The sequence below is a fragment of the Podarcis vaucheri genome (genome assembly GCF_965113315.1).
Source record: "Podarcis vaucheri genome assembly, chromosome: 14".
NCBI lineage: Eukaryota > Metazoa > Chordata > Lepidosauria > Squamata > Lacertidae > Podarcis > Podarcis vaucheri.
In genome coordinates, this window is record NC_138752.1 from 14018166 (window position 1) to 14029938 (window position 11773).

At 41.3% G+C, this 11773-nt stretch overlaps 1 protein-coding gene and 1 long non-coding RNA gene across 2 annotated transcripts in view; one reads left to right on the plus strand and one right to left on the minus strand.

Annotated features, from left to right (window-relative positions):
* Window positions 1–11773, minus strand: part of MYEF2 (myelin expression factor 2) — a 22397-nt gene extending 10624 nt beyond the window's left edge. Inside the window, exons 1-7 of the mRNA XM_082198940.1 lie at window positions 11340–11773; window positions 5526–5755; window positions 4293–4345; window positions 3094–3101; window positions 2885–2978; window positions 1778–1969; window positions 852–1005 (exon numbers count right to left, since the gene is read on the minus strand). Of these exons, the coding sequence (XP_082055066.1) occupies window positions 852–1005; window positions 1778–1969; window positions 2885–2978; window positions 3094–3101; window positions 4293–4345; window positions 5526–5755; window positions 11340–11758 (1150 nt within the window). The 5' untranslated portion in view covers window positions 11759–11773. The remainder of the gene's footprint in view (window positions 1–851; window positions 1006–1777; window positions 1970–2884; window positions 2979–3093; window positions 3102–4292; window positions 4346–5525; window positions 5756–11339) is intronic.
* Window positions 8671–9167, plus strand: LOC309518588. Its single transcript, XR_014213529.1, has 2 exons — window positions 8671–8809; window positions 9074–9167. It is a non-coding gene; the product is annotated as an uncharacterized lncRNA (long non-coding RNA).

The following is an 11773-nucleotide window of genomic DNA, read 5'->3' on the forward strand; positions in this document are numbered from 1 at the left end:
CCCTTTTTTTTCAAGACTATCAGGTTTTGGGGTGGAGGGGAGATTATATAGCTAAAACCATAGAGAATCAAGAGGGGGGCGGCCCTTGTGAATTTCATTAATGGCCCTCCTATCTCTCCTCCAATAATATGAGCACTGTTGCACTCAAACAACAAACACTGACTAAGGAATTAGTTACCTAAAAGTAATGGCAAAATGGGAAAATATTGTCCTTAAAGCACATCATTGCTTGTAAGTCACAATTAATAATGGTTTAAGTAGTTCTCTATTGCCAGACCAGTATTTTTCAATAAAACAAGTGTGAAATAATTCTGCATGTAAACAATGCTCTGTGGACTGAACAAGTCAGTCACACTGATTTTCCATATAGTCTAACTGTGCTTGCCAAATTCTTCAGTTAGGTTTTAAGTTCTAGGGTGCATCAGCTGCCACCATAAAATAGGGTATATTTTGTATTTCATTGGTGATAAGCATCATTCTCAGAATCTCTAATGCCATGAGCCACTTTGTTCCACTAGAGGAAGATGAATTTGGGCTTCAAGTTCTCCCCTTAACATTTTCATTCTCCCCATTCTATGTTATCCCTACTCCAATGTAATCATGGTGTTATAGTCAATCTCCTGAATATATTAGCAGTAATACAGTTAGTATATCAAGGGGAAATGTACATGATCAAATATACTACGAACAGAAAAGTTATCAATTGCTTTGTTGATGAGCTCACCTATATTCACACAAACATACAAGTCAAATATAATGTAGACAGAAAATAATGCATTCCTATTTAACCCACACTTGACAACATACTCCTTTAATCAGGCCCAGTCACTCCCCAACTCTTGTCAGGATACATATTGCCTGAACAGCTTCGATTGGCTGCTCAAAAGTCACTGTTCCCATTCCTCGACTCTTTCCATCTTTGTCTTCTTTAATATCTGCACGTTTTACAGTCCCAGCAATGCTGAACACTTCCTTTAATTTCTTCCAGCCAACTTTGAAGTCAAGCTTAAAAAGAAAGTTTCCATGAAACAAACAAACACAATTTTGTCTTATGAAACAGGATTTTTGTTTTAGCACAGGGGCAAACTCTACACATAGCTTAAGTATAGCAAAAAAAAAATATATCCTGTAGTGGTGACAGATACATGGAAGATTGCCAACACTGAAGCATTAGTTATCAGAGATGCAAATAAATCTTTGGTCACATCCATGTTCTTTCCTTTCATTTTTTCAACTTGTTGATGAACAACTTAGTTCTGATGAAAAGTAACAACTCAGCTAAAAGCCATCAAAAGGAATGTAGTACACTGAGCACATAATCCAACAGTATCTAGTTGGGGAAGAGTAAACAAAAAACCATGTACTGATTTTAAAACCAGTTACTTTGAGAGAAAACTATTTATATGCACACTCAGCTCACAGAACAGGTTTATTAAAATGGGTTTCAAGAATTGCAGAGCAGCATAAAAATTTAAGTTGGAGGTCCTAAAATAGCTTTCTCCAACGTGGTGGCCTCCAGATGTTTTGAATTACAACTTGATGGAGCTGATGCGAGCTGTAGTCCAAAATACCCGGAGGGCACCAAGTTGGGGAAAATATTTATATTGCAGTTTAGATACACGAAACCACCCTCACATAAGATGCAACCGTGTTTAAAGCCCTGTTAAAATAGACATGAATACTGTTGGCTAAGAAAAATCACTTGTGCTGTGCTAAGTAAACTTGATGTTTTGCTCCAAAATGAAGCAATGCACAGCCAGTATGTATTAATACTTACATTGGCAACAAAAATGGTGGACCCAAGCCTGCCAGCCTGCAGATTGCTAATAATCTCGGGAGGAATGTTTGGATTATTAATAATAGAAGGTGGCAAATTCATCAAGCCGGGTGATATTTCTGGGCCATGTCCTCCCGTGTAGGGTCCACTCCCACGCTGCAATGCCCTGCGAGCATGCTCACCGTCCGGATCCTACAACAAATTTAGTAATAGAATATACATCTGTTAATCCCAAATCACAGGTAACAGTACTTTCTTTCAGAAATTTCACAGTATCACAACAGAGCGGTTAGCATCCTTATCAGCGGCGGCAGAAGGAATAAGTACTTCATGTGCATGGAGACCTAGCTCCCTCACCTCTAGAGGTGGTCCTTTCAGATGAGGGTTGAGACAAGTGTGCACTGCCACTTCATATGCTGTTACCTAGCCTATGGACAAGTAGAAATCTGTCAGCCTAACATGTTCTTTCAAAAACCAAATTCAATTATCTTGGTGCTCTCCGTTAATATCAAACGTAGAAAACATAACTCTCTGACATCATGGTTCCGACTGGAACACTCATAAAGGCAAATGAAAATGCTGACACATTTTATTCCTCCCTTATCGCTCCCACAGCAAGGCAATCTGAACATGATACACATCAGAGCCACACAGCAAATTCCCCAGACTTAAAGGTGATTGTTCATCCAACTACAGATCTAATCTTGTAGGGGGAAAGGCATATTTTAAGACTCAAGAATATCAGTAGGATGTAGATCCCCAACCTAAGCAACTCATGTCAGTATAGCAGTCTTATCTGAAGTTTTAATTATACAAGTGCCTCAACAGTTCCCTAGACAAGCAGTCTGAGGCTGCAGCATATCTAATCCATTTAAAAGCTACAGGTAATGGAAACAAGGAGTAGGAATTGAATGTATCTGTCATTCTGAGAGAAAATTGGCATTTTTTATATCACTGGTTGCTTGGAAATGAAGTATGATTCTTTTTACTGTGTGGAAGTATCTGTGAGGGCATTTAATAACTCTACACAGTTTGTTCTGCTATTTTAAAAGAATTCCAAAACTCTTTCAATACTCTGCATCAAAGCTGCAAAAACTACAAGCATACCTCTTTTATGTTCAATGGTCTTCCATTTAGGTCATATTTATTCATAGTTTCCAGTGCCTTCTTTACAAATTCTTCATCTTTGAATTCAACAACACTGGATGAAACAAAATAATGATGTTTTGGTTTGTGTGATGAACTTTTAAAATTGTTATTAAAATACATTAAAAAACTAGGAGAAAACAAAGGAAAAAACACAAAGGAGCACTTACCCACAACCCTATAGCCATGTGAAGATTTGCCAACATGGAAGAAGGAAAAAATAAAGTTGATTTAGTAAATGCAGTTGCAATGAAGTATTTTAACATTTCAGACAAACTGAACAAAAATAGACATGCTGAATGAAGAATGTAGTTTTGGAGTGGGAAGAGCAACATTAAGCTAGTTATTTCTCCTACCACCTTGCATAGACATTACAAAGTTTATTTATTTAACATTAGTTATATAGACACAGATGGTCAGTTTTTTAAAACTCTGACTTTTTTTTTTAGCCAAACCAGAAATAGAATGTGAAAATGAAAAAACTGAGCAGGATAACCAAAAGTGGATGATTATCTTAAAGTGCAATACTCAGGTTTTCCAGAAAAATGACTGCAATTATATTACTTAACAACTGCTAGTATCTTTTCCATATTTCAATTTTAAGGAGAAGCAGTTTGGTTGCTTTTTTTTCAGCACTACTATTCAATAAAAATAAAGCAACCAGTTTAGGTCTATTTTTGTTTTATTTTTTGAAACATTCCCACAGGCCGAACAAAAAAAGCATTTAAATAAAATTTTCAAAGGGAAAAAACCAGACACCCAACAGGTTTAATTGCTTACGTTCGAGTCAAACCTGCATTCTCTTGTTCACACAGCAGGCTCAGACTTACTATAGTTTGAACGTTTGACCTTTTTAAGAAGACAGACACAAAGCAGCTTTTAACATTCTTTGCACTGAACTGCCTCCCTCATTGCTGGCAATCCACTGCCTAACAACCAACTCCTTCCATTCCATTTTTAAAAAGACCTAGACAAGTCCAATAATCCAGAAGAAGTCCTGCAATCTTTTGGACTCAAGCCTCAGATTAGAATGCTACACTTAATTTATCATTTCAGTGATATTTTTTCCAATGCTCAACTTAAAACACATCTGAACACACCAAAAATCCTAACGAGAGCTGCTGTTTTAAATGAATTAGGTAAATGCCATTTATTTAGACACATATTAAAAGAGCTTTCCCCTTGCATCCAACTACACCAGTTTATATGGAAGTTGACAAAGCTGTATCTGATACAGAAACCTCAGTCTGTAATAACATCAGTGAAAAAAAATGAAACTTACTTTCCAATTACTGGTACAAGTATTAAACAAAAGTAAAACTGCTGAGCAACTTTAAACCTCTAGCAGATGATTGCCCACGGCACTTACCCTTGATTTTCCTTCTGCATCCTTAAACAGCTCCACGTATGTAACCTCACCAACTACATAAGACATACAAAGGGAAAATACCAAGAGACAATGCATTTAAACACCAATGTCTTGCTTTGCTGTGTCCCTGTGCACAACTCTACGAAGAAGCACCTATTATTCACCAACAATCAAAACCAGACCAACATACCTCCTGTCAAGGTCTATATAATTTAGCTAATTTTCAGGAATATGCAACAGCCACATTCTCAAAAGCTAAAGAAAAACAACTATATTTAACCTAATTCATACTACAGATCATATTTTGGCCAGTATGATATAGTTGGTGAACAAGTTCAGATATACAAATAGTCCCTTCACCTCTCAATTAAGGACATCAACAATAACACTTTCAGTGACATTTGTCATCCTGCTAACAACAGCTGTTTTAAGGTGACTTTCTACCTGAATAGCTTCAAATAGTAAAGAGGTTGCCTTCAATAGAATAACCAATTTACAAAAGTCAAAAAATTTCACAGCAAGCCACACACTTTCTAAGGTTTCATTGCATAAACCAAATCATATAAGTCACGTCACCTTACAACAGATACACCTAGCACAGTTAAAGGTTTGTTTTATTTATTTATTTTTAAGGCCTAGAAACCGAATGTTCTTTGCATGATTTTGAAGCAATCATTTTTTCCAGTTAATTCAAAACCAACTTTTGACAGTTCATGAATTGGGATTTCTTCCACCCCAGACATGCCCATGGCAAGAAGTTTGGGGCATTCAAAAAAACTACAACTGTAGTAACAAACGTGATATAGAGCTCCAGACAGACAAGTCATGGCAGAAGTGACAATGCAGACAGAGAATTCTACAGCCAGATTCCACCAAGAAAAATACAGAAACATCTTTTGAAGGACATCTTTTCATTCATACTTTAAAAGCACACTAAATTTTGCTTGTATTCAGAACTACACCTAGACATAACGCAGTCCCTTTAAAGGTTCATGAGGGCATGCATATTCTCTAGGCTACCTACTATCGTACAAGAATGGAAGGAGACTGTGGATACTTCATTTGTTTACTGATACTATCCTGCAATGCAAATGTCTCCAGTGAAAGAGGGGGGAAAGTAGACATAACAAGCAGAAGTTGAAAAGGACAAACCAAAACTGTGTGTTTCACAGTATTCCAGATATGTGAGTTTGTCTCATTCCTGTGAGAAGCCAGCTGCAAGGAGCAAGTTACCTTTCTCTCTCATAAGATCTTTAATAGACTGCCATTTCATATCATATGGGATGTTGCTAATGAATACTCTGTTACGGTTAAGGGTCTTCTTTTCTCCAGTGCCTGCACCCTTCTCCTTTGTGTAAGGATGGAATCTATTCCTGTGTCCAAGAGACGGGATTGCCTTAGGCTTTGAAATATACTTTGATTTCACAGGTGGTCTCTCATCCTTTCCCGTTTCATCATTTTCCCTGCATGTGAAGAAGGAAAAAAATAAGAATATTAGTTTGCTTTTAAGTATATAATCCTATCAAGCCTTTATGACAAAATGTAAAGCCCAAAGTAGCACCTATCACAGGGACAAATGACACATATTCAGGGTAATACCTTCACACCTGTGTGCATATGTTTTAAAACAGCAGGCATGAGAGTGGATCCAGAATTGGAACTGTAGTATGAGTGGGAAGGGGGAGGGACTAAGTCCCCCCATGAAAAAAGATTATATTTATGCCAAAAACAGCTTCCCAGGAAGGATTTTGGTAAGACCCTGCACAGGAAAGAAAGGGTTAACTCCTCATCCAGCTGTGCTTTGGTCCCAATCTGGATTGGGGATCCCTGCGGCTATTTAAAAACCAAATAAATCTGCATGTGCAAATGCAAAGATGCATGTAGCATCACATGAAGCCCATGATCCTCTCCTTTTTGGCTTGCATCTCTGTCCAGTTTCCATGACTAGAGAGACTGATTAAATGAAAGCAATAATTTTCATCTAGGTCCTAATGCATTCAGAGTGTTACACTTTTCCCTCACTAAGAGACAATGTTAGCAACTGCACACAGGTCACTCAACCATATTTTACTTTCATTTCCAGTAGGATTAAACCAGCAGTTCCTTCTACAAGCTAGAATACACAAGTGAGACAATATAAGACCACCACACTCAGTCAAAAGTTACTCAGGTTTCTTATGAAGGGAACTGTTTCAGTTTTGCCACGCTTAAGAGGATCAGAATGGCTGAAGACAGCAACACTTGTTTACAAAACAGGAACTTTCTTTAGCATACAATGCAGCAACAGAAATATCTGCTGGTGTACAGGTTGTGGGTGCCCAAACTGACATGCATGAAGAACATATTTTTTACATTGCCCTGTCAACATATATGGTCTTCTAGTAACATCAGTCAGCATCAACGCTTATTTGCCAGTTTGATAATTCTCTGCTTAGGGACTACGCATGTGCCCAGGCAATGTAATGAAGACTTAGGCTGGTCATGTTTCTGACCACTAAACTGGCTGCCATAGGTGGCAATGAATTTCATCTAGAAAAGTGAGCAGACTGCCAGAAGAGACAAAAACTTCAAGCTGCTTCCAGCAGCCCACTGCCCTTCTCCTCACCCACCACAGAAAGGAAGCAGGCTCCATGGAGAAAGATATCCGACCTTGGGCAGCTTCCTGTGTTTCCATGCTAGCTGTGGAGGAGGGCAAAACCCTCATGTGTGTCAAGCACCGAAACCAAAATAATACATCCATTTCTGATACATCATTAGACCAAAGGACCATTTAGTGTGGCATCCTGTTCATAGTCTACAAGCAGGACATGAGCATGGAGTGAAGGAATACTCCTTCTTTCCATCACCATGCTGCTCAGTTTCCAAGCTAGGTGTACAGAATATGTGCCTAACAAGGAAACCAAGCAGTTTAGTGGTGGAGGCAGGGACTGCTCTATGCTCCCTGTGCCAACCCACCACATTTATATTTAGCCTGCTTTTCAGTTGTAGAGGGGACTGGCAAAGGGGGGACAGGGTGCTCCATCTGCCAGTCCCTCTAAGGAGGAAAAACCAGGCTAGTGAAAATGTTTGTGAGCTTGTAACTTCTGGTACTAATGTACAAGGTCGAATTGCACACACAGCCTGAGCAGTGTACAAAACACCTGGAAATCACTTTCTCCAACATCTTTTGAAAATGATCCATATTAACAGGGGGATCACATAGCCCCATATCCACGCTGTCAATTTGTACACTTTTTCCACCTAAAAGTGCACAATCACAAGTCTGTACACTCTAACCCACACAAAGGCCAATTGCTCACAGGAGAATATTTCTAAATAACAACAAAGGATTGATAAGGGAACCACACAATTTGGACAGGTCTGTGCCTGACCAAGCTAGGAAAAATCCAGAGGAATTTAAGCACTAGGACTAAAATAACTGCAATTGTTACCTAATGGTCAATTAGGACCAACTTTGAAAGTTCTTAGGTAATCCAACAAAGGTGGGATAGCTGAACACTAAACAAATATTATAAAGGGGGGGGAGAGAATTCTGAAACGGTAATATTTGAGGTCAAGTACAACTACAACTTCCCTACCAAAATCAATTCCTGAGCAAAGTGCAATTGGAAAAGCTTCACAAATCAATCAATCATCAAGAAAGGGACCAATTCACAGATTTTACAGGAAATTCATAGGATTACATGTGGTATTATTAGAATAACTGAATAAAACACAGGGGGTTTCCCACAGAAACTGGAGATATAGCCATTCCTCTAGATAGCCTTCTTTTCAATAAGAACTCCCCCACCATCATTGATAGATGAAAAAAGAATGGCACCGGCCATCAAATTAATTGAGCCCAGGGCTTGTCATAATTTTTTTTTAAATAATTTCACATTATTGTTTAATGGAATAAAAATATTAACCTAAAAGGTCTCATTTTTTAAACTTCTGCAATGTTGACTAATGCTGAATATGATGGATTAAAAAACTGAACAGGTCAAACAATAAATATGAACTAGGAATAGAAAAATTATTTCACTGGGATCCTAATATTACTTCCAATCAATTATAAAATTAACAAAGAATTGGGATAATGCAATGATACAAAGATATGCGTATCTTTCTTTTAAAAAGGCTTCACCCAGTATTACCACTTTTAATGTTGTCAAACGCAAGTTCAGACAATAAAAAGATATACCATAGCTACTAAAAGGCTGGCCATAAAGTTTCTATTCTAAACAGTTTTACTATTCACTTATGTGATCTTCAAATACTACACACCAGACACTATAAATGAAAAAGACATATACAAAACCCAATTTGATGATTCGATGAAAACCAAAAACATTTGACCTGAATGTTCCCTGCCTTGCAGTACCCTTACTTGAGAGATTATATGACCAGATGAGCAGCTCTTTAAAAGCCTGGAAAGGTATACTGTATTCTGTGAAGCCATCATTCCAGGAGAAGTTAAAAGTGGAAAAAGTTTGCTGCTATTAAGAAAGCAAATATGACACCTATAAACATTGATAGTGAGCCAGTGTGGTGTAGTGGTTAAGAGCGGTAGTCACGTAATCTGGGGACCCGGGTTCGCGTCTCCGCTCCTCCACATGCAGCTGCTGGGTGACCTTGGGCTAGTCACACTTCTCTGAAGTCTCTCAGCCCCACTCACCTCACAGAGTGTTTGTTGTGGGGGAGGAAGGGAAAGGAGATTGTTAGCCGCCTTGAGACTCCTGAAGGGGAGTGAAAGGCGGGATATCAAATCCAAACTCTTCTTCTTCTTCTAAACATTGAAGAAATAACTTGATTCATTTTTCAGCAGAGAAACCGAACAGGTGACTTGACTGAAGCCCAAGCATTCCTTTACAGCAACCAGTTATAGAGTGGCTAGTGCTGCTTCTCACTAATGGTCCATCTGGTCTAGAATTGTGTTTCCAAAAGTGGCCAGCTCCTGGAAGCTTGAAAGCAGCACATGAACGCTCTTCACTGCTATTTCTCCCCACCATCTAGTACAGGCATAGGCAAACTCGGCCCTCCAGATGTTTTGGGACTGCAATTCCCATCATCCCTGACCACTGGTCCTTTTAGCTAGGGGTGATGGGAGTTGTAGTCCCAAAACATCTGGCGGGCCGAATTTGCCTATGCCTGATCTAGTATTTGCCATACTGGGAAGTTCTATTCAGCTATCATGATCAACAGCTTTAAGTAGACCTATCCACAATTAATGCAGCTAGGGACCACCAATGCATCTTGTGGTAGTGAATTCCATACAGTAATTATATATGTGAAAAGGCTCTCCTGTCTGTGTGGAATTTATTTCCTATCCAACACAATGAGCAACTACAGTGAGTGTGGGGCCATATTCTCCGTGCTCTTCGTAATCACCAAAGGAAGAGAGTGGAAAGGTCACAAAGTATGCACACAAAAACCACAAATTCTATTTATTTATAATAATCCAGCAAACTAGAGGTTTCTTAAATTAACCCTAGGGATATTACAACCTTGGAAGAGAAGGGATTCAAACTTTATAAGCTGGAAAATGTGAGATTAAAGTTTCTTTTAAAACAAAACTTCTCCTGCTTTGGAACAGACAGACCTAGCAGTTCTCAAGCAGGACCTTTAACACTCACCAGCTAGTAACAAGAACACACACTGACAGACTAGTGTTATCACCAATTGCTCTTGTTGTGAATGGTTACTGTGCTTATCTTGTGCATACATGTTGCGGCTTTGCATAGCAATGTCACAGACTGTATCCTCTTGCATTTGGTGGACACTGGCCTTGTTTGTTGCGTATCTTGACAACCTGGAACAACAAACGTGGGTCCTAGTCCACAAAAGGCCTCTGCCACAAAACAAGCTGCCCATCTCAAAGGTGCAAAGGGACTCCTTGCTGTAAACCAACTGTGGGTGCAAAGGACACACTGTACCTGTTGACTCAGAACTAAGCCCTATGAAGCGAAAACAGGGCTTCGTCCAAGGTAAAGTGTGTGCAAAGGTCCGTATAGTAAAAGCCATGGTTTTCCCAGTAGTGATGTATGGAAGTGAGAGCTGGACCATCAAGAAGGCTGATCGCCGAAGAATTGATGCTTTTGAATTATGGTGCTGGAGGAGACTCTTGAGAGTCCCATGGACTGCAAGAAGATCAAACCTCTCCATTCTGAAGGAAATCAGCCCTGAGCGCTCACTGGAAGGACAGATCGTGAAGCTGAGGCTCCAATACTTTGGCCACCTCATGAGAAGAGAAGACTCCCTGGAAAAGACCCTGATGTTGGGAAAGATGGAGGGCACAAGGAGAAGGGGACGACAGAGAATGAGATGGTTGGGATGGTGTTCTTGAAGCTACCAACATGAGTTTGATCAAACTGTGGGAGGCAGTGGAGGACAGAGGTGCCTGGCGTGCTCTGGTCCATGGGGTCACGAAGAGTCGGACACGACTAAAGGACTAAACAACAACAAAGTGTGTCAGGGTTACACCCCATTCCCACACGCTTCTGCCCTTCATGAATCTTCTCGATCCATTTCTTCATCTCTCATGACTCCGACTTATTCTTTATCACTACAATCGTGCTGTTTTTGTTTTCCTTTTATGGCCTTTCATTTGTGCAGCCGCCATCGCATCATGTGGCAGCTTTATACCCTGAGCCAATCTAATCATAACTGCTCCATCATCATCATCATCTTCTTCATCTCTGTTCCTGCTCAAGAAACACAACGACGGCCTACCGTGTGCCTCCCTTGCCTTTCTTCCATCCCAGAGTCGCAGGCAGCCCAGCCAGCCTCTGTCCCTCCCACTCCCACACATAACACACCCATCAAGCGGCCCCTCTCCAAACAATGCCGGGTATGGTTACTAACGAGGGGGACCCGAAGCCTCAACCCCACCATGGCGCAGGGACCACTCCCCCCCCCCCCAAAAAAAAAAACCCAAACCCGCCTGGCGCGAGGCCTGCGCGGCCCCCCGAATCCCCGCGCTCAGGTAACGGGTCCGGGCGGGCTGCCCACGCCCCCCTCCCGGCCTGGCCCGCCGCCCCGCCCCGTTTCTCCCTCACAGACACACACATTTTGACGCCATTGGCGCCGTCGCCGCTCTCCGGCCTGGCGGCTCCGCCCGCCTCTCCATCCTGCTGCCGCTCGTGGTCGTTGGCGGCGGCCGCCTCCTCTTCGGCTTCTCCCAGCGGCGCCGACGACCCTTCGAACTTGTCGTTCTCCGCCATTTCCCCGCCGGGTTTGAAAAGGCCCTCTGCCGCCTCCTCCTCCTCCTCCTCGCGAGCGAGCCGGCGAGCGCGCGCCTCGGCCTCCACTTGCTGGATCCCGCTCTCTTTCTCTCTCTCTCTCTCCTTAGTCTCTGCACCGGCTTCCCCCAGGCTCTCGCGAGAACTCCGAGAGCGCGGCGGTCCCTTTCTGCCTGCCGACCGGCAACTTCCCGGTTGCCATAGCGACAGCGGCGGCGGCCTAGGCCTTTTGCCGGCGGCCTGCATGCTTACATTTTTTCC